Below are 23590 nucleotides of genomic sequence, written 5' to 3'. Positions count from 1 at the left end.
CCAAGAATATGATCAGTAAAAAGAGGCAACACGAGAGATGAATCCAGCATACGACTTCAAAAGCAAGCTCGTGTTAAGGAAGAGCTTCATGAACTAGAAGAAGATGATGGGGCCTATGTTTCAAACCAGGTACGAATGCATACATTGCATCTAATCATAAATCATTGCATGTTTGTTTTTTATCGTTACAGGAGGAGATCTTAATGCATTCCAACAATATTGTGGACGAAGAAAGAATCATTGAGTTGATTCTAGAACAACAAGAAGAGAAGATAAATTCCAAACCCTGCCCGTAGGAAGAACGACAACGATATCAGCTTTGGTAATAAAGAATCGCCCGATGGGATTCCAAGTTGTTTGAGATCGCCAGAAGGGATCTCGTATTTTGCTATTTTGGAGGTCGCCAGATGGGACCTCATATTTCATGTTGGTTAAAAGGAATCGCCAGATGGGATTCCCAGTTGATTAAAGGAGATCTCCAGAAGGGATCTCGTGTTTCGCTATTTGGAGGTCGCCAGATGGGACCTCATATTTCATGTTTGTTAAAAGGAATCGCCAGATGGGATTCCAGTCGATTAAAGGAGATCGCCAGAAGGGATCTCGTGTTTCACTATTTGGAGGTCGCCAGATGGGACCTCGTATTTCATGTTGATTAAAAGGAATCGCCAGATGGGATTCCAAGTCGATTAAAGGAGATCGCCAGAAGGGGTCTCGTGTTTCATTATTTGGAGGTCGCCAGATGGGACCTCGTATTTCATGTTGGTTAAAAGAAATCGCCAGATGGGATTCCAAGTTGTTTGAGATCGCCAGAAGGGATCTCGTGTTTCACTATTTAGAGGTCGCCAGATGGGACCGTCGTATTGCATGTTGGTTAAAAAGGAATCGCCAGAGGATGGGATTCCAAGTTGTTTGAGATCGCCAGAAGGGATCTCGTGTTTCACTATTTAGAGGTCGCCAAGATGGGACCGTCATATCTCATATTTCATATAGGAATCGCCAGATGGGGTTCCAAGTTGATTAAAGGAGATCGCCAGAAGGGATCTCGTATTTCGATAGTTGTCAAAGGAGGTCGCCAGAGGGGACCTCATATTGTTTCATTTTCAGGGAATCGCCAGATAAGGATCCCAATGTTTTAGGCCGAAGAGGATTGCTGTAAAGAAAGAGTTTTAGATCGATCAAGCTCCAACCAAATCAGTTTCGGGAGTTCTGTTTCGGGTTTATCTTTATAAAAACTTACTGCGGCAAAAACCCTTGCTCCGTAAGCATTATAAAGAGGGGGCATCTGTTGTAACCCATTTTTGGGTCCCCCACAAAAAAATAAAATAAATAAATAGCCAAAGAAGGTTAGAAAAATAACAGGAGGCAGAAGCGCTCAGAAAATGGTCGGAAAGATTGGTCAAGGAGGTTAAAAAATACAAAGATTGGATTTTTTGACAGTATAATTCTTGAAGGATGAGAGCCCTATTGAGAAGGAAAATGTGAATTTTGAGGAGAAAAGCCCAAATTTGGATGTTTATGGACTTAATTGGATTTTATTTGAATTTATAGAGGAGTTGAGTGCAAGAAAAATTGATTTTTAAGTCAATTTGGGCTTTAATTGGAAGAAATTTAAGTTCTGGGGCCAAAATATAATTTTTTGGAATTTATTAGGTCAAATCAGGGGCTTAATTGCATAAATATTGAAGTTTAATGGCCAATTAGGGGCTCAATTGTGAAAATCCGAACCAGGGACCAATTTGGAAAACGCGGGTAAATAGAGGGGGCTGTCTTGAATTGATCCAGGGGCGTAATTGAAGAAATTGGAAGTTTATTGATCAATTGAGGGCTTAATTGTATAAATCAGAGGCCAAGGACCAAGGTGAAAAACGCGGCCAACTATGGGGGCGAGGACCGAAATTGGCAAGGACGCAATTGAAAGAGACAAAAGATAATTGAGGGCTGAGTTGAAATTTGGGCGCATTCTGGCGCCATTTTTAAATGAAACGGCGCGTTTTCCCCAAAACGACGCCGTTTCATATATATAAAAAAAAGAACCCTTTCTTCTTCCTCCCCGAACGTGCAGCGAGCATGGACAAAAAGCTTGTTTAATCAAGCATGGGAAGAAATCTTCGTGCAGCAAGCGTGCACTGACAACACCCGGAGCCCATACACCTCGAACGACGTGAAGCCAGGAGGGCCACGCCTTGATCAACCACGCTCGCCGACCAGCCGACCGGCGCTGTCCCCCCACGATGCCCTGCTCAACCCGCTGTCATGCTCCCCACGCTGCCCTGCTCAGCCCATGCAGCCCCGCTCCCTTTTCCCGCCTATAAAAGAAGGGGAGAGACTTGAAGCACGGGAGGGAAAAAGAAGAAGAAAAGACCCGAGACCAAGAGAGGGAAAGAAACTGAAGGAGAGAGAAACCGTTGAACTAAAGGAATAAATACTTAAAACTTAAAGAAACAGAACCAGGGGGGAAGATTACAGAAACCGTGGGAGAGCTTAGAGAAAACCAAGACCGAGCACGACCCGAGAAGTCACCGGACCGTTGAGAACCGTCGTTTGGAGCCACCAACCTCCGCTGCAGCACCAGCAACACGGACGTTCGACCACCACCCAAGCCATCACCACCAGCTGCCACTGTCTTCGTAGTTGACAACAGCACAGTTGGGAGTAGAAGGAGAAAGGGAAACAGAGAAAAAGCAGCGCCAAAACAGCAAGGAAGAGGAAGAGGAGCCGCAGCAACGCCACCGCCAAACCAGCCACTGCCAGAACCACCGTGAGCCCTCATTGGTTTCCTCTCCACCGCCACCAGCATCACTGTGAGTGTTCGGCATCGTCTTCGCTCCTTTCGGTTCCACGTCTAGGTAAGCGTTTTGCGTCTCTGTGAAGGTGATTTCCTTTAGCATTTTCACTGTGCAAGTGAATTATAATTCACTTGAACAGTGAAATGCAAATGTTACTATGTGTGTCTTCTTTTGCATGTTACTGTGCGTGGTTTTCGTTTTGCATTTTTTACTGTTCAAAGTGAATTATAATTCACTTGAACAGTACCATTTGTATATGATATTAAGGATGCACGCGTGAGCTTCCACCCAGGACACTGGCTCGGGCCAGTGACCTGGTTAGGCCTGCTGGGTCAAGCCCAGCCATATGGGCCAAATGGGGCCCAACTTAAAAACTTTTTTTATTAAAAATAAAAATTCTTCAAAAAAAATTATTTTGAAAAATATGTGATTTCCACAATTTTGTTACTGTATTTTGATCAATACTGGTTTGTATTTTTATACTGTAAAGATACAAATCCGGTATTAAAATACCTGGTTTTCGTCAAAACATCAAAGATTTTCGAAATAAAAAATGTTTTTGCTTTCAAAAAATTTCCAAAAGTCCTTAAAAATATTGTTGATTTTTCCTGCATTTTGTTATTAGGGGGGAATAATATTGGTTTGTATTTTTATACCGTAAGAATACAAATCCAGTATTAAAATACCCGATTTTTGTTCAAAACATATAAAAAATAATATTTTCCAAAAAATATTTTTTTGTTTTAAAATACGGCCTAGTCTCTCCAATATATATATATAAATATTATAACCTCATATTTTCACACAACAAAGGAAATTTTCAAAACAATATATGTATTAGCATGCATTTTGGCTTTGATAACCAGTTTATTTAAGCCATGAGAACTAGGCCAATATTTCAAAAATTCTAAAAAAAATCCTTTTGTTTTCCTTTTAATTGGGATTATGAATTTATACGTAAAACGTATTCCTAAATATTTTTTTTGGTATAGACGTTTGAACGGTTAGGATTTTACCCGATAAGATAAAAGACCTTCTTACTGAGGAGGATTTTTCTTGAACTATAGACAGACCAACGACTAGAAGTACAATAACACCTTAGTTTTTATCAGACAATCAAACAATGCAGCTTACCTTAGGTAAGGCGTATTTGGGGTGCTGATACCTTCCCTTTACGCAACCAGTCCCCGTACCCGATATCTGAGACCAGTTAGGGTTCCTAGTGACCAAAATACTAGGTGGCGACTCCCATTCCATTTTTCACCGATCAAAGACAATATTTTCTTGTCTCCCCATATTTACCAAATAGATATAGATAGATTTACATTGTAGATAACAAAATGGAAAAACTAATTTTTTTTTTCGCCGCGACGCCGCACACGTGCGACAGAATGGCGACTCCACTGGGGACCTTGTAGACTAAGCTTTGTTTTTGTCTGATTTGTTTGTGTTTTCGTGTGTTTATTGTTAATATGCCTTTCCGTTTAGTTGCATATTTGTTTTTTATTTTACGCATATTATTTATGCATTGTATAAAATTGTCTCATGCATCATTTGCTTTTATTTTGAGAAGCACACACAAGCTTTAAGTTAAGTGGGGAATTAGCGATTTACCCTAAGACTATTGGTCAGGGTTTAAATGCGTGAAACACCCAACTCATATCTGAGTGCCTGCTTGGTAATGGTGGGCATACGTGTCTTAACTGTTCCTTGCAACGCCCCCATACTGTCTTTACGAAGAACGTCACTGGGCAGATATGAGACCCTTCAAGACCAGATAGAAAAACTACTCACTCTCACTTATTAAATAGAGCTTGTCCTTAGGTTATGTATCTTTGTTTGCAATGTTATACTCATCGCACATCAGTTGTGCATCACATTTTCATTCACGCATTTTATTATGCATGCCAGATCGTGAAACATAGGTCCCACATCCAGAGTCCACCAAACCCCGTCCAGATCAAGAATGGAAAACGAAGAAAGAGCTCACTTAGAGTCACACTACCAGACCGATTTGGAATCCGTGAAAAATGAAGTTTCTCGGCTGACCGATCTACTCGAGCAACTTCTAAGAGCTAAGAATGGGGAGGGAACATCAGCACAACCACCTGACGGAGCGCCAACAGCTCATGTCCCTCAAGCATCTCAAAACCCGGGGGCAAACTCGGCCAATGAACAACATTTCGTGCCTATCACCCCTATCCAGCCAACTCATCCTCCAATCACTGTTGACTTAACCCCGGATAATAGGTCTCCCAGTTTGATGGACCAGGACAAGCTATTTGCTTTGGAAGAAAGATTAAGGGCAGTTGAGGGTAATGACTGGTTTGACCCTATACGAGCAGCCGAAGTATGTCTGGTACCGAACATTGTGGTGCCCAAGGATTTTAGGATACCCGATTTCATTAAGTACACCGGCTTGGAGTGCCCAAACACTCATCTTCGATCTTACTGCAACAAAATGGCAGAGGCAATCCGTGATGATAAATTGCTTATCTATTTCTTTCAACATAGCCTCACGGGATCTGCTTTGAGCTGGTACATGAGGTTAGATAATGTCAGGATCAGGAGCTGGAGAGACTTGGTGGAAGCTTTCCTTAAGCAGTACAAGTTCAACATGGAAATCGCTCCGGATCGAACAAGTCTAATGTCAATGGAGAAAAGAAGCCAAGAGTCAGTAAGGGCATACGCGCAAAGGTGGAGGGATGAGGCAATGCATGTCCAACCCCCTTTAATAGAAACGGAGATGGTGACTTTGTTCGCCAATACATTCAAGGCACCCTACTATGAGCATTTAATGGGTAGCTCAGCTCAGCATTTCTATGATGCTGTACGCATAGCGGAAAAAATAGAGCAAGGGATTAAAGCTGGACGCATAGTTGAGCCATTGCAGACGAAGGGTTTTATTGGAAGAAAAATGGAAGGTCCCGTTAACAACTTTGAAGGGGGGTCCAATAGCAAAATAACGGATTCATATAACCCACAAATACCTACCTCTCATGTGGCCCACATAAACTTTAACAAACCTTTTTCCCCTAATCGAGAAAATAACCAGTCAAACAACCACAACAACCATCAAAGACCAAACACAAGATACATTTTAGAACAACTACCACCATTACCCATGCCTTTGAAGGACATATATGCCAAGCTACTAAGCATTGGACAAATAGCTCATATCCCCACATTACCACTACAGCCACCATTCCCTATCTGGTACAAGCCCGAATTGGCTTGCGAGTACCATGCTGGTATCCCCGGGCATGGTCTTGAAACGTGCTATGCTTTCAAGAAAAGGTTGTTGGAGCTCATCAAGATAGGATGGGTGTCATTTGAAGAACCACCCAACATCAATTCAAAACCATCGCCTAGTCATGACGCAAGTAGTAGTGGATAAAGGGCTGGAAAACCTTGGTCAAGAATTGTCAATAATGAAGAAGGTAAGATCGAAAGAGATGACAAGGAAACACACGTGGGGGAGAAGATGAAGCGCTGCTACGGTTGATTGTCCACACACTAGAAGAAGTCTCTACCAAGACCTTTTTACGCGAGTAGAGAAGTTTCAGAATGGGGTGACCCAAGAAGTTCCTGAAGTTAACCGACTTTATTTGCCCTAGCATGCTTTTGTCATTGTTTTTATTTGCTTTTATTTTCTCTAGTTGACAATCAGGGCTCATGATGTCAGCCAGATTTTGTATTTGTCTTTGAGCCCACCTTTTCTTTAAATAAATGATGAGATTATGCACCTTTTTAAACAAAGATGAGTGGTTACAAAGAAAGTATCATAAATCGGTCAAAGATGAAATTTAAGAAAAGCTACCCCTGAAGTACAACTATACCTCTGGATAGCATAATGAATTGATAAATCACCTGTAAACTTCTTTCAAGATAAAAATAGAGTTTATCAATTCTAACAATGTGCATTTTGAAATGAGAAAAATTCATTTTCCTTTCACTTTCTAAAGAGTTTATCGTTGGTGATCCCATTTGAGCCAGAATGAATTTCTCCTTTATAAAAACCCGGACTAGGATCACACTCCACACTGGGGCAATAAAAGATATTTCATGAAAAGTTTTACTTTTTTTTCAAAGCAAGATGAGAGCCCGTAGATTTGAAAAAGATAAAGCATTTGACAAAAGCATGACAAAAAGGCAATAACAAGTCTTATATTTTGAGAAAAGGACTACTTGAAGAAAGTCAAAGACTTCTTATCCAAGAATATGATCAGTAAAAAGAGGCAACACGAGAGATGAATCCAGCATACGACTTCAAAAGCAAGCTCGTGTTAAGGAAGAGCTTCATGAACTAGAAGAAGATGATGGGGCCTATGTTTCAAACCAGGTACGAATGCATACATTGCATCTAATCATAAATCATTGCATGTTTGTTTTTTATCGTTACAGGAGGAGATCTTAATGCATTCCAACAATATTGTGGACGAAGAAAGAATCATTGAGTTGATTCTAGAACAACAAGAAGAGAAGATAAATTCCAAACCCTGCCCGTAGGAAGAACGACAACGATATCAGCTTTGGTAATAAAGAATCGCCCGATGGGATTCCAAGTTGTTTGAGATCGCCAGAAGGGATCTCGTATTTTGCTATTTTGGAGGTCGCCAGATGGGACCTCATATTTCATGTTGGTTAAAAGGAATCGCCAGATGGGATTCCCAGTTGATTAAAGGAGATCTCCAGAAGGGATCTCGTGTTTCGCTATTTGGAGGTCGCCAGATGGGACCTCATATTTCATGTTGGTAATAAGGAATCGCCAGATGGGATTCCAAGCTGTTTGAGATCGCCAGAAGGGATCTCGTATTTCACTATTGTGGAGGTCGCCAGATGGGACCTCATATTTCATGTTTGTTAAAAGGAATCGCCAGATGGGATTCCGAGTTGATTAAAGGAGATCGCCAGAAGGGATCTCGTGTTTCGCTATTTGGAGGTCGCCAGATGGGACCTCATATTTCATGTTGGTAATAAGGAATCGCCAGATGGGATTTCAAGTTGTTTGAGATCGCCAGAAGGGATCTCGTATTTCACTATTGTGGAGGTTGCCAGATGGGACCTCATATTTCATGTTTGTTAAAAGGAATCGCCAGATGGGATTCCCAGTTGATTAAAGGAGATCGCCAGAAGGGATCTCGTGTTTCGCTATTTAGAGGTCGCCAGATGGGACCTCATATTTCATATTGGTAATAAGGAATCGCCAGATGGGATTCCAAGTTGTTTGAGATCGCCAGAAGGGATCTCGTATTTCACTATTGTGGAGGTTGCCAGATGGGACCTTATATTTCATGTTTGTTAAAAGGAATCGCCAGATGGGATTCCAGTCGATTAAAGGAGATCGCCAGAAGGGATCTCGTGTTTCACTATTTGGAGGTCGCCAGATGGGACCTCGTATTTCATGTTGATTAAAAGGAATCGCCAGATGGGATTCCAAGTCGATTAAAGGAGATCGCCAGAAGGGATCTCGTGTTTCATTATTTGGAGGTCGCCAGATGGGACCTCGTATTTCATGTTGGTTAAAAGAAATCGCCAGATGGGATTCCAAGTTGTTTGAGATCGCCAGAAGGGATCTCGTGTTTCACTATTTAGAGGTCGCCAGATGGGACCTCGTATTGCATGTTGGTTAAAAGGAATCGCCAGATGGGATTCCAAGTTGTTTGAGATCGCCAGAAGGGATCTCGTGTTTCACTATTTAGAGGTCGCCAGATGGGACCTCATATCTCATATTTCATATAGGAATCGCCAGATGGGGTTCCAAGTTGATTAAAGGAGATCGCCAGAAGGGATCTCGTATTTCGATAGTTGTCAAAGGAGGTCGCCAGAGGGGACCTCATATTGTTTCATTTTCAGGGAATCGCCAGATAAGGATCCCAATGTTTTAGGCCGAAGAGGATTGCTGTAAAGAAAGAGTTTTAGATCGATCAAGCTCCAACCAAATCAGTTTCGGGAGTTCTGTTTCGGGTTTATCTTTATAAAACTTACTGCGCAAAACCCTTGCTCCGTAAGCATTATAAAGAGGGGGCATCTGTTGTAACCCATTTTTGGGTCCCCACAAAAAAATAAAATAAATAAATAGCCAAAGAAGGTTAGAAAAATAACAGGAGGCAGAAGCGCTCAGAAAATGGTCGGAAGATTGGTCAAGGAGGTTAAAAAATACAAAGATTGGATTTTTGACAGTATATTCTTGAAGGATGAGAGCCCTATTGAGAAGGAAAATGTGAATTTTGAGGAGAAAAGCCCAAATTTGGATGTTTATGGACTTAATTGGATTTTATTTGAATTTATAGAGGAGTTGAGTGCAAGAAAAATTGATTTTTAAGTCAATTTGGGCTTTAATTGGAAGAAATTTAAGTTCTGGGGCCAAAATATAATTTTTTGGAATTTATTAGGTCAAATCAGGGGCTTAATTGCATAAATATTGAAGTTTAATGGCCAATTAGGGGCTCAATTGTGAAAATCCGAAACCAGGGACCAATTTGGAAAACGCGGGTAAATAGAGGGGGCTGTCTTGAATTGATCCAGGGGCGTAATTGAAGAAATTGGAAGTTTATTGATCAATTGAGGGCTTAATTGTATAAATCAGAGGCCAAGGACCAAGGTGAAAAACGCGGCCAACTATGGGGGCGAGGACCGAAATTGGCAAGGACGCAATTGAAAGAGACAAAAGATAATTGAGGGCTGAGTTGAAATTTGGGCGCATTCTGGCGCCATTTTTAAATGAAACGGCGCGTTTTCCCCAAAACGACGCCATTTCATATATATAAAAAAAAGAACCCTTTCTTCTTCCTCCCCGAACGTGCAGCGAGCATGGACAAAAAGCTTGTTTAATCAAGCATGGGAAGAAATCTTCGTGCAGCAAGCGTGCACTGACAACACCCGGAGCCCATACACCTCGAACGACGCGAAGCCAGGAGGGCCACGCCTTGATCAACCACGCTCGCCGACCAGCCGACCGGCGCTGTCCCCCCACGATGCCCTGCTCAACCCGCTGTCATGCTCCCCACGCTGCCCTGCTCAGCCCATGCAGCCCCGCTCCCTTTTCCCGCCTATAAAAGAAGGGGAGAGACTTGAAGCACGGGAGGGAAAAAGAAGAAGAAAAGACCCGAGACCAAGAGAGGGAAAGAAACTGAAGGAGAGAGAAACCGTTGAACTAAAGGAATAAATACTTAAAACTTAAAGAAACAGAACCAGGGGGGAAGATTACAGAAACCGTGGGAGAGCTTAGAGAAAACCAAGACCGAGCACGACCCGAGAAGTCACCGGACCGTTGAGAACCGTCGTTTGGAGCCACCAACCTCCGCTGCAGCACCAGCAACACGGACGTTCGACCACCACCCAAGCCATCACCACCAGCTGCCACTGTCTTCGTAGTTGACAACAGCACAGTTGGGAGTAGAAGGAGAAAGGGAAACAGAGAAAAAGCAGCGCCAAAACAGCAAGGAAGAGGAAGAGGAGCCGCAGCAACGCCACCGCCAAACCAGCCACTGCCAGAACCACCGTGAGCCCTCATTGGTTTCCTCTCCACCGCCACCAGCATCACTGTGAGTGTTCGGCATCGTCTTCGCTCCTTTCGGTTCCACGTCTAGGTAAGCGTTTTGCGTCTCTGTGAAGGTGATTTCCTTTAGCATTTTCACTGTGCAAGTGAATTATAATTCACTTGAACAGTGAAATGCAAATGTTACTATGTGTGTCTTCTTTTGCATGTTACTGTGCGTGGTTTTCGTTTTGCATTTTTTACTGTTCAAAGTGAATTATAATTCACTTGAACAGTACCATTTGTATATGATATTAAGGATGCACGCGTGAGCTTCCACCCAGGACACTGGCTCGGGCCAGTGACCTGGTTAGGCCTGCTGGGTCAAGCCCAGCCATATGGGCCAAATGGGGCCCAACTTAAAAACTTTTTTTATTAAAAATAAAAATTCTTCAAAAAAAAATTATTTTGAAAAATATGTGATTTCCACAATTTTGTTACTGTATTTTGATCAATACTGGTTTGTATTTTTATACTGTAAAGATACAAATCCGGTATTAAAATACCTGGTTTTCGTCAAAACATCAAAGATTTTCGAAATAAAAAATGTTTTTGCTTTCAAAAAATTTCCAAAAGTCCTTAAAAATATTGTTGATTTTTCCTGCATTTTGTTATTAGGGGGGAATAATATTGGTTTGTATTTTTATACCGTAAGAATACAAATCCAGTATTAAAATACCCGATTTTTGTTAAAACATATAAAAAATAATATTTTCCAAAAAATATTTTTTTGTTTTAAAATACGGCCTAGTCTCTCCAATATATATATATAAATATTATAACCTCATATTTTCACACAACAAAGGAAATTTTCAAAACAATATATGTATTAGCATGCATTTTGGCTTTGATAACCAGTTTATTTAAGCCATGAGAACTAGGCCAATATTTCAAAAATTCTAAAAAAAATCCTTTTGTTTTCCTTTTAATTGGGATTATGAATTTATACGTAAAACGTATTCCTAAATATTTTTTTTGGTATAGACGTTTGAACGGTTAGGATTTTACCCGATAAGATAAAAGACCTTCTTACTGAGGAGGATTTTTCTTGAACTATAGACAGACCAACGACTAGAAGTACAATAACACCTTAGTTTTTATCAGACAATCAAACAATGCAGCTTACCTTAGGTAAGGCGTATTTGGGGTGCTGATACCTTCCCTTTACGCAACCAGTCCCCGTACCCGATATCTGAGACCAGTTAGGGTTCCTAGTGACCAAAATACTAGGTGGCGACTCCCATTCCATTTTTCACCGATCAAAGACAATATTTTCTTGTCTCCCCATATTTACCAAATAGATATAGATAGATTTACATTGTAGATAACAAAATGGAAAAACTAATTTTTTTTTCGCCGCGACGCCGCACACGTGCGACAAGGACAATCTTTGAGAAATAAAGCTTGTAGTCCATTCCATGTGCCATACATATTGCTAGCACCATCATACCCTTGACCTCACATATTGAAAATATACAGGTTATATCAAGCGAGTACATCACAAATTTCTTTTTTAAGTGTTGAAGAAGTAGTATCTGAAACATGCATAATACTAAAAAAAACGCTCCCGTATAAAACCCTGAATGTCAACAAATCTAAAAAAAAATAGCCATTTGTTCTTTATTTGATGCATCTTTGGCTTCATCAACCAAAATACAAAACTTTGCATCTCTAACTTCTTCATAAATCTTTTTCCTCACTTTGTTCGTGAGAATATGCAAAATCTCTTTTTGAATTGTCGGTGAGGTATACTTTGTATTTTTTGGAGCTTTTTATAAGACAATATCATTAATGTCAACATTTAGTCTCCCCATAAGTCTTATCATCTCTAAAAAATCACCTTGATTATTAGAAGCCGAAGATTCATCATGACCTCTAAATGCACATGCTTGTAAGCTAAGCCATCGAACATTTTCAATTGTTGTCATAAGTCTAAACCGATTTTTCTGAACTTCTTCAACAATTTGTGCATTCAACACTTTATCAAGATGTCTACTTACTTTCATTAAATCTTTAGCAGATTTCACAGCATTATTATGTGATGAAGTGGGACTTCCCACATGCATCAAAAGTGCACCTCTAACCTCATCATTAACCCTTTTCCAACTTTTAAAGCCTTCAGTGATGAATGTGAGATGACGAGGCACTTTGTTTTCAAAGATAAAGTATGGAAAACAAAATACTGCATCCTTTGATGAAGAGTACTCTAGCCAAGGAAATTAATCAAACAAGGTGTATTGAAATCGACAATACTGTCTCCCTGATTTAGTCCTTGGATACTCTGCTAACTTAGGTTGATATGGACCTATTTTGATATAAGCTCTTCTAATTTCATCTTGTTGATTAATAGGATGTTTCCACACTGGAATCTGTAACGTAAGATCTCATTCAAGAGTATTAACATCAATTTCAACTCTTTGAGATTTGAAAGGGGGGTTGTTCACTATGATTTGAGACATCAACATTAGATGGAGAATGTCCTTTACTGGTTGATGTTTATTTGTTTGGTTTAAAGAATGAAAACATAGTTTTTCCTCTCTTATTTCCTTGATTTTCCATTATAATTTATAACCTATTCAAGTAAAAAAGATTAGGGAAGTCAGGTGCAAGATAAAAAGATTCTAATGCCATAATAGAATATTCATGAAATGCAGAATATACAAAGATAAACTAGTGATGCAAACTACTAGGAGATTTGAAGAACTTAACTTTGAAATAACCAGTAAATTATTAATACTAGACTATTAGTGTGTTAGCATCTGTCCATTTCTAGGGTATATAGTCTACTGTTTACTCAACTAATAATCTACTATAATGAATGTGAAACATTGAATTCAAAATGAAAAGTCAGGACTTGTAAATTCTTACTTAATAATTTTACACTCTTGTGGCTCTCTGTATATATTCTTTTTTAAAATTTAAGCTAAAATTGTATATTGTTGAGAAGAAAAAAAAGCTAAAACCCTAAGTTACTTGGAAGACATGTGAACCAATTAATTATTTATGTTTAGATAGATTTGCTATAAAATATAACTAATTAATTAGTGTTGTAAGGGAAAATAGGTGGCTAAATAATTAGTGTTGCCAGGGAAAGTAAAGTGGGCGGCTAATGATTGCTAATTAATTTGTGTTGCAAGGGAAAGTGGGACACTAGGTTTGCTATGCAAAAGATAAAAGGGAAAGTGGGTTATTAAGTATTTTGTACTTGGGTTACAGCCCTCCTTAACCTTGTAAAAGGCTCCGCCTTGCATATAAGTCTTCAATGACTATCATGTTAACAATCACAAGGCTCAAATTTGAGATCACAAGGAGAGCAAATCTCTTGATTTTAAAGTCTTATCACTGGACCACATACTAGATTGTTTAATTCTTTAATTATTGCTATCAATGGATGGAGCTAAAACTAGTTAGACACGACAACTATCTATAATTTGAAAAAACAAAGTTAATAGTTAAAAAAATGAAACAAAAAACTAGGACCCAAAAACTCAAAATTATTTTGATTTTGAGTTTACATGGGATTTGTTTTTTTAAAAAAAAAATTCTAAGAGTTGTTATGTGAGTGTTTAAAGGATTATATTAACAAATATGAACAGAAGAGTAGAATTGAGAATAAAATTGATGAATGAGATTAATAAATGGTAACATTGACAGCAATGAAGGATGGTTTTTATGGTAGTTAATTCATAAAGAAAACCGGTGTGGAGTGGTGTGAATTTAGTGCCGGTGTTGTTTACTTGATAACTTTTTATGATGATCATCGTGTGCGTGTGTGTACCTCAAGCCTCAAGCCTCCAATAGCTTTCTTCCATATCTGTTCCCATTTTAATATTCTCTTTCGTCCCACTTGTTTCATATCCTCTGCGTTCAGTCCCTTTCTCTCTCCGTCTCTCTCATTATTCCCTTCACTATATATTTGATTCTCTCACATACAATTCATTACTTGTCAATTGAGGATTCGATTTCAATTTCTGGGTGTCACTTAATTTTCCTCAATTGTTTTCTTGATAACCTCTCCTCTATTTTAAAGTTTAAAGGTCATTGCTGTCTTTGGTTTCGTGATGGTTGGAGGAGATGGGTGTTTTCTTTGACCCGTCAGGAGGTTAAAATTTTATTGAAATTCGTGGTGGTGGTGGTGGTGGCCAAAAGAAAAGGAGAGAGAAAACATGAGGGATTTTGCTGGGGCTCCGGGGACTTTGACTGGACTTGCTTTGAGGCTTTCGCAGTGTGTTTTCGCAGCTGGCTCCATTGCTGCCATGACCACCACCACTAATTTCTTCAATTCCACTTCTTTCTGGTATTATATTATTCGCTCTTTCCTGCCCTATTCATATACTATTCTCTAAATTTAATTTTGAGCTGGTATTTGAGTTTTTTCATTACATATAGGCTTTACTTAATTAGGATTGGAATTTACCATTTCAAAATTGAAATATTTCTAGACAATAAATAATTACATTAGAAGAACTTGATGATGCAACCTATATGTTGTAAAAATTAACTTGACTCTCTTAATGATCTTTTTGTTGCTTAATGCCTGCAAGAAACTCATAACATTACCTCCCTTTCTTAAGAAATTTAGATTTTTTTTTTTTATATATATATAGTAATACTAGCTATCAATTGGATATCAAACTGGCATCGAATTCACAGCTACTCTGTTATGAATGGCTTCTGCTGGAGAGATAACCTCTTTACTTGTTTACCATCAACAAAATGAATGAATTGAATGCTCTATATAAGTAAAACAGTCTCAAAACTTCGTTTGAAAACTCCGTGCTGGTGATGTGCTTTCCCTATAGAATAGTTCACTAACTCTATCATTGCCTCGGGAAATTGGGGAATCATTGAAACATGCCCAAGCTATATGATAATTTGCATTCTTGTTACTGGTGCTGTCTTTCTATAACCTTGTCACCTGTTGATGCTAGTTTTTAAGTTCCCACAATAATTTGTCTCCAAGTATGTCCTACCAGTTGTTCAACCATATTTAGGCCAATCTGTTGTGGTAATAATGAGCCTTAAGCCATGCATTATTATGATTTCTAAACTCTGTTGACTGTATTAACAGCCTCTTTTGAGAGGAAAACGGTTAAACATCATCACAGTCGCAAAGTGCCCAAGTCATCGCCAATTACAAACGTTTTTTCCTTGTTCATGCAGCTACCTCATTGCTTCGATGGGTTTACAAATCATCTGGAGCTTTGGACTAACACTATTGGATGCATATGCCTTGGTGAGAAAGAAGACCCTCCACAACACTGTCTTGCTCAGCCTTTTTGTCGTTGGAGACTGGGTTGTTCTCAATGGAACCTTTTAATTATTCTTGACTTATATCACTAAATCCAAACTAGCTCCGTCTTCCTATGATTGTCATTTGACAGTGCCATTTTTTTTATATTTTGTATACAGGTGACGGCAATATTGTCTCTTGCAGCCGCTTCAGCTTCAGCAGGCATCGCAGTGCTCTACTTTCATGACTTGGGGAGTTGTAGTTTTGTGAGGGAATGCCAGAAATACCAAATGTCAGTTGCCTTAGCCTTTTTTAGCTGGATAACAACTGCAATTTCATCTCTAATCATGCTTTGGCTATTCGCTGCAGGTTAGACAGTAGTGTATATTCATGACACTAAAAGCCATCTGTCTCGTAGAAATTTTGATCTTCTTAACAGTGTCAATACAAAAGAAAACAGGAAGAATATCATAATGATTTTCAAAACTTACTTTGATCTGCTTTATCAAGTGAAATCGCCACGCTGTGCTGCTCAAAAGATTTTGAGAGAGTCAGGGTGCCTGTTAAAAGCAACGCCTTAATGACAACAAAGAACTTTCTCCGTCTGTCTGCTCTCTCCTTCTCTATGACTTGGACTCCTGGCCTTGTTTACCTCTGAAAAAAAAAAAAAAAAAAATCAAACAGAAAGAAAATTTCAATCACCAAATCCCATCAGACTCCTTTTCATTTTTACAACTACCTGCTTGGAATCATGGGCAACCAGGTTTCTTTTGCTATATTTTAATTCGTTGTATGCAAGTGATTTTTGCCTTAAAACAAGTGCTCCTGCATGGTTTTGTTATTCATAACTGGGAAAACTCCATAACGTGTTATTTATATAAAATACAAGAAGAAAACATATGGAATACAATTTCTTTTTAAATAATCTACAGCCAGGAAATGCCGATTTCGACGTCGGAACACCGAGCAGCTAAACTCTTTGCAATATGCAAGACAAGGCAACCAGGCAAGACACTGGTTTGATATTTATGCAGAGATGGGAACCCAATCCAGCTGACTCATCATCAGTCATCATCACTAAACAGACTATTCCCAAAATTCTCAGAATGGTGACACAAATAAATCGCTCTCTCTAAAAGTTCGAGGTGTTGAGTGGCATAACAAGGACAGCTGCGTTGTGCCATACATGGATGACATAATTTCTTATCATAATATAAATTATCGTAATAACTCATGCACGTATAAATACAATAAATTTTGCGGGACAAATGGACCCTTTCCATTTGAAAGCACACCAGGAGGGATTAACGTTAAAAAAAAAATTTGTTTTTCTTCCTTTAAAGCAAGTTATGAGGATTCCTAACCGCTTCTGCAAAACGTAAGCTTGTGTTTGATTCGGGACTCGGTGCCTGTTAGGGGTAGAGATGGAGCTGCTGTTTTATGAAATTTTAATTTTTTTTGTTTTAAATTATTTTTTATATATTTTTAGATTAATTTTATATGTTGATGTGAAAAATATTTTAATGTATTAAAAAAACATTTTAAAAAACTACATTTATTATTTCTATTCCAAACATTCCCTTACCAAAGAAAGGTTTAGAGAAACAAATGCGGTTTTAAGAAATAAATATTACCTCATCAAATGTTTTTTAGTTTTAAAATTTATATAAACTTATTTTATCTCGTGTTTAATTTTTTTAAAATAAAAAAATTTATAAAATTCAAATTTATAACCATGAATAAAAATACGGTACCATATAAAAAACCAATTCAAGGATTTAAGATTTTAAAGAATCGTAATATATTATTTATATTATTGCTAACATATATATATATATATATATTTTTAGCACATTTGAGAATTTTGGCAGAGCTGGGGGTTTATCGAAAACTCTGGTATTCCCTTGCAAGACCCTCTCACTCCCTACCCTTCCTCTTAGCAAAATATTTGCCAAACAAAGTTTGGGGGTTGATCGAGCCCCACCTTTCCCCATCTCCACCTCTAGGTAGAAGTTCCAATTCCGAATCAGGTTGAGGGAAGTTCATGTTAATTTATTAACGCTCGGTCTTCTTTTAATAATCAAACACAACCAAAGAGAAAAAAGAGATTTTTTTCAAATAGATTGGACTGACATGTGCTTATTGGAAATCAGAAATCCTACACGGCTGCTAAAAACTGTTGGATTCATCTTGTTATCTATAAAAGTAAAACAGTGAGAACTGTCCTGCAAATTGAGCATGCCAGTTGCTTGCCTTGTCTTTTATGCTAACTTGACACTCAGTTTTGACGGGCCTGTTCATTTGAGCTCTGCTCGGAAGGAGAAACGCCTCCAACTTTTCGGAATTGTTTCCGTTACAAGTCTACCTCACCAAAAGCATTTCTTACTGATCAGGAAACAAAGATGAGCGAGGAAACAATCAAATTATCTTGAAATTTGAGAAACAGTGACCAGCCTAACGTTTGAGCTTTTTTGGCAAATGATGGCCGCGCATGGTTGACACACACTAACAGGTTACCAAAACCACTTTGCTTTTTTCTCACATTTGGTGCTTGTGTTCAGACATATGGCACCATCTATTTCCCCATAAATGTATAGGTTTTTGTCTAGTTTTCACTCCGTTTCGTCATTCTACTCAAGGCGCTACTCTTGATTCTTTTCTTGGTATGTTAATTTCACCTTAAGTACTCCAAGAAAATATAATATATATCCTTATTGGGATTTCAGCTTGTGACTTAAACTTGTGACTTAAACGAATGAGTTGAGTGGTTTTTAAAATGGTACCAAACCAAATGATCAAGAGTTAATCCTTGAGATTTTCATTTTAACTAAATTGAATTTCAACACATGAAAATGAGGGCTATAGAGGACCTGACTTGGTTTGATCACCCAATGGGTTTCTTATGTGGACCAACACAACTATAATGCAAAGTAATTCGGCATGGTACACCTATGGAAAGGATGTTAAAGTGGAATGTAAATGGTTCCTCAAATGACAAGCTAGGACCCTTTAGAATTGGTGGAGTTTTAAGAGATTATAAACGAAAATTTTCATGTGTCTTCTCTTGTTCTCCATGTACAAAGGAATCAAATGTGGCCGAGGCTTTCGCAATTCATCATGATCTCATGATATTGTAGCTTCTGATCCAACTAATGATACTATATGAATCAGACTCTAAAATCCAGAGCTTCTGTTAAAAGTATAGAAACAATGTGAATTCAATGACATTTCAAGTGTTTGTAGTATCCTCTCTTATGTGAATTTTACACATACTCTAAGAGAAAGAAATCATGTAGCAGATCATTTCGCAAAGCATGAAGTCTATATAGAAACAGATTTAATCGCTTGGTTTTAGTCTTATTAATTTCAAAGTTCGGTTTATGTTTTGGCTTTGTGGATTTATAAAACAATGTTTTTTCTAGTTCATGTCTTGTTTTGTAAAGTAGCTGATATTATGAATTTGTTTTTCTTCTTCCCTCTGTATAGCCATTATCACAGATATTATTAATGAAGTTCTTGACTTTTATAAAATAAAAAAAAATAGAAAGATAAGAACCAATATTATTGCAAAGTTCTATTGTATTTATTTTGTTTTGATTGTAACCATTGCAAAAGCCTCTGGTTACTTGGAATATTCCTAACAGGGTTCTTACTGTGGGTCATATACAGCAGCCCCCAGTTTTCGAGACCATGCTCAGTCCCCTTTCTACAATCATGGTTTCCTACGAGTTCCTGGGATGTAGTATATTATTTCTCATAAACCTAACCAGTACATGATGACCAACGTAGTTCTGAAGTTTCAGGTCTTAAAAATAAAATGGGCTAAGGAAAGCAGATTTAAATGAAGTGCTGAATCGTATTTTGTGACTGAAAAGTTGACTTAAATGTTTGTGTGGCTTAAACAGCATACTGGGGGCTGCTGTTGTCATCATTGGCTTGTATTTGCTGTTATGGGGCAAAGAGGAAGATCAGCAAGTTCACGGAAAAGAACAAGAACAATCTTAGCTGGCTTATGATGAGCAAAAGGAACTAGTTCAACTGAAAGCAAAGTATCGCCTAGCTGAATTTATTCTCCAAATTATTCCTCTTGTGCAAGGACCCATGAGGTGCATATCAGAGAGTGTTGTAGTATAAAGAGAGATGCTTCAAGTGGAGGAACATGCTGGAAAATAAAAATAGACCACTCAGAAATTTCATACATTCTTCTTTAAATTTAAACGCAATGCAAATTGAGAAAGATATGTTACAGTATACGTGCTCTGTATGGACCTCTCCTTCAGATATAACAGAGGATCTGATAATAATATTGATAATATTCCCATGTTAAGATATGCTTAGCTTCTCGTGGACAAAAAATCAACTTGGATAATGGGACTCAGAGTCGAGATCACATTAATTCCCACGCATAACAACAGAATCGTCAATGAAAGTTCCAAACTATAAAATAAATCAGTGTGCAAGTCGAGCTCCCAACATAAAGCTCTCAATACCAATACATTAATAGAAAGACCTGTACAAAAAAATAGTAATAATAAAGTGCACTAAATAACAAACCACTGTTATCTTCCATGTTGATCATTTTCAAACATGTCAAATGCATCTCGAAGTTTCAAGGCAGGAGTAATTTATGAAATCAAGATCTGGGACTCGCAGGAAAGCTACTGGAATGTTACTGGAAAAATCCAAATGCTAACACACAATCTCAGAGAGTAGAGATAAAATGATTTACTCGAGAAAATACTTGCAATCTAGCCACCTTCCAAGCAATCCCCAGCACTAAACTTGTCAATAATTAAATTGTCAAAATCAGGTAAAGTGCAAAGCAAGTTATATTTACATTCTAAGAAAATTCTAGAAAATAGCATCTGAAAGTTATCAGGATTTTGATGAATAAAAAAGAATCATGCAGCAGGTGGCCTGAGCTCATGATCACGTGATGTATCACATGCAGCTGGGGGTAAATAATGCCACATTGGCATCAGACCATAACCGGGAAAGACTGGTATCTTGTTGGCTGCAGCATGATAGGCTGCTGGATAGGTTGGCATGAATCCAGAAGTGGGAAGAGCCAAAGTTTTCAACTGTTGCTCCATCTTTTCTTTATCTGCCTTAAGCATCAGTTTTTCTTCACGGAGTTCAGTCTTTTCAGCCTGTTGCAGGAGCAGAAAATTAGAAAGCCCATTCTCAGAAAGCCGATAGGAAAAAAAATTCAGGTGTGAATTGAAGAAGATTCAAACGCATCAATCACCTTAAATATAAATTCAACTTAAAAACCAAGAATATAGGGACCAGGCATTAAGAATAAACAACTATAGTTAGTGGATGCCTCTTCTGGCAAGCTCTTCCTTTGTTAATAGATATATAATGATTAGTTATAGAGATAACATGGAAGCAGGAAATAAATATATCTCAATTACTAGGAATTAAAAGAATCAAAGAGGAAATTCAGCAAATAATACTGGGAATTAATAATCTAAAAGTATCAGATCCTTCAGATTTGTGAACTATATTAGGATATTTGAATAAAGGGATCATATTCCCATGCAGCGCAGAAACTGCAGAAAGAAACAACAGTTGTTGTAGTTAAATGTGCGTTGGAAATGACTACCTTTAGACTTTTGATTTCTTCTAAAAGTTTTTCATTAGTTTCTTTGAGCTCCTGAGCCTCATTTTTTAGCTGGTTCAGAACTCTAATAGCATCATCTAGTATGGCAGGTTTGTCAGTTTTGGCTGGTCTTCCAGGTTCCAAAACAGAGCTCAAATCTTGAAACCTGCAATCATGAGGAAAATCTGTTCTTCAAAATATTACTTGCTATTATTATCTTCATTCTGCATAAGCTAGAAGAATTGTTGTGAAAACTCTGATGATAGCGATACATCAGCAGTATCCAATTCAACAAATTGGAAACATAAGATTCAACTTTCTTCTTCTGATTCAAATTTAAATATTCTGATACCATGCTAGTTTCAAATTTAGTTTCATTTTCTAATATAGTATCTTAAGATGCCAAATTCATAACTAGATAAATTCAAAGCATAGATATATATCTGATTGACGATGCATGCCTGTCATTCAATCTCTCCCTCCGCAACTTCTCACGGCAAGCTTTGGTCCCTGCTCTGCTACATGAATCACTTCGTCCCCTATATAACATTGGCATAATTGTGCTTTAGAAAAAAATGAGTGCGCATGCACGCCGCGTGTGTCACAAGGACAAAAAGAATAAGTAAAGCTAGGTGAACGCATTCTAATCACAAAACTACAGGCTTCACAAGGTTAAGAAGAAAAGGTTTGAGCAACCAAAGATTGATATAAGCAAAAGTAAACCAGTGCCAAATTGTCCGCGCATTTTATTTTTTACACTTTTCAAATCTCAAAGCCTGAATCAGTTAGAAGCCAATTTTTAAAAAGATTTTTGCTGTACATAATTAAGGTACAAGGCATATCGGATTTTACAAAAAAAGGATCATCATAGACACGAGAGCAGTCTATTTACATTATTGAGATAGTTTAAGGAACTCCCTCAATGATATCAATGCGGCAGTCCAAGAAGATAAAAAGAAGAAGCGCCAACTGTGTTCATTTCATTAGCTGAACTTGTCTGGCTATAACAGTTGCTTGTATGACACATAAAAGGAGTGTCTATTCAAGATGAGTTTGTTATGCATAAATCAGAAAATAGTTCAAACACATAAAGATGCTCTATGGACGATTAAAAAGCATTGCATTCAATTTCAAAGTTTTCAGCTTCGACAAACAAAACAATACCAAGTATGTTTGAAAATTCAAATCCAAAAAAGCAAGAAAAAGAATACCTCTTCCGCGAGCATTCTTTGACTTGTGTAACAACACCAACACTAGATGAAAAATCAATATCCACAACACCACCACTGCTGCAAATACTGCAATAATAATAATAATAATAATAATAATAATAATAATAATACTAAAACCCAATAAAGTATCATCAGACGGCAGCTAATCATAAAATTCAAGCTACTACAGATCTCCTTTCTATACAATTTTATTCTTAACTGCAAAATTCAAAAGAAATTATTAACTTTATAGCACTGCCAAAATCCTATGAGATTTATTCACATAATAAGAATAAGAACCACAAATACCTTTCTCTTTCTTTTTTTTTTTCTTTTTTTACATAAAATGCAAGCCCCAATCGGTTCTAATGATGATAAAGAAAAATCAATTATATAGAAAACAAAATTAAAAAAAAAAAAGTAAACAATGAAGAAAATTAATGGAAGAAAAATACCTGTTGGTGAGAGAATCAGCGGGGCCCAATAAAATATCCAGATAATCCAAGTAACTATCGTCCCCCTCAATCTGATCTATTGCTTCCATCTTTCTCTCTTTTAATTTTTTATTGGATTTTGGATTTGACGATCAAAGAGACGAAGAAGAAGGGGGAAAGTGCGAGTTTCTTTATGTAAAAAGAAAAAATTGTACTCCTAGTCTATTAGAATTTGAGTATATAATGTCGGGGACCTATGGTTAGTGAAAGCCCACTAGATCTGTACCACGTGGAAGGATCATCAGTATTATATGTCTGCGCGCCGCCGCGTCCTTTTTTGGACCACTGGAAAAATCTAATTAATTCATTTCTACAAAATAAAAGTTAATAACCCTTCTTCGCACGCTCTTTTTTACTTTTGTAAAGTATAAAAACATATTTTTATTTGTTGTTTTTTAAAATAATTTTTATTTTAAAATATATTAAAATAATGTTTTTATTTTTTTAACATTAATACAACGTAAAATTATTAAAAAATTAAATTTTTTTAAAATATAAAAACAAACACATTTTCAAACCATTAGGACGGTGATGGTAATATAGCACCTTGGGCTTATATCTCATTTGATTAAGCCCATTTCATAGCCAGCCATTCCTTTCAGGTTAGCACTAATTATTTTCCACTCGCCAAAACAGAAAAGACGAGCGAGAAAACTTGATGGAAAATACAAGCAAGCATCCATGGCGTTCAAAAGAATGATGCATATATTCACCATCTACT

General features: G+C 37.7%; 2 protein-coding genes across 3 annotated transcripts; one reads left to right on the top strand and one right to left on the bottom strand.

Moving 5' to 3' along the window:
• Nucleotides 1-14107: 14107 nt before the first annotated feature.
• LOC118048962 (CASP-like protein 5B3) lies at nt 14108-15995 on the top strand. 2 transcript variants are annotated; one of them, XM_035058817.2, is made up of 4 exons: nt 14109-14623; nt 15490-15622; nt 15739-15851; nt 15929-15995. In XM_035058817.2, the coding sequence occupies exons 1-4, from the start codon at nt 14493-14495 to the stop codon at nt 15951-15953; spliced, it is 402 nt and encodes a 133-aa protein (XP_034914708.1). In that variant the 5' UTR covers nt 14109-14492; the 3' UTR covers nt 15954-15995. The 2 variants fall into 2 exon arrangements, with proteins under 2 accessions (XP_034914707.1, XP_034914708.1); XM_035058816.2 differs by having other exon boundaries at nt 14108-14623; nt 15739-15995.
• Nucleotides 15996-20200: 4205 nt separating this feature from the next.
• Nucleotides 20201-23021, bottom strand: LOC118048931 (transcription factor bHLH104). Its single transcript, XM_035058780.2, has 5 exons — nt 22831-23021; nt 22376-22462; nt 21626-21703; nt 21168-21330; nt 20201-20709 (listed from the first exon to the last, which is right to left on the bottom strand). Exons 1-5 carry the CDS (start codon nt 22917-22919, stop codon nt 20461-20463), a joined length of 666 nt encoding a protein of 221 aa, XP_034914671.1. The 5' UTR covers nt 22920-23021; the 3' UTR covers nt 20201-20460.
• Between the last annotated feature and the right edge of the window lie 569 nt (nt 23022-23590).

Source organism: Populus alba, chromosome 10, assembly GCF_005239225.2.
Source record: "Populus alba chromosome 10, ASM523922v2, whole genome shotgun sequence".
NCBI classification, from domain to species: domain Eukaryota; kingdom Viridiplantae; phylum Streptophyta; class Magnoliopsida; order Malpighiales; family Salicaceae; genus Populus; species Populus alba.
This window is presented reverse-complemented; position numbering and strand designations above follow the sequence as displayed.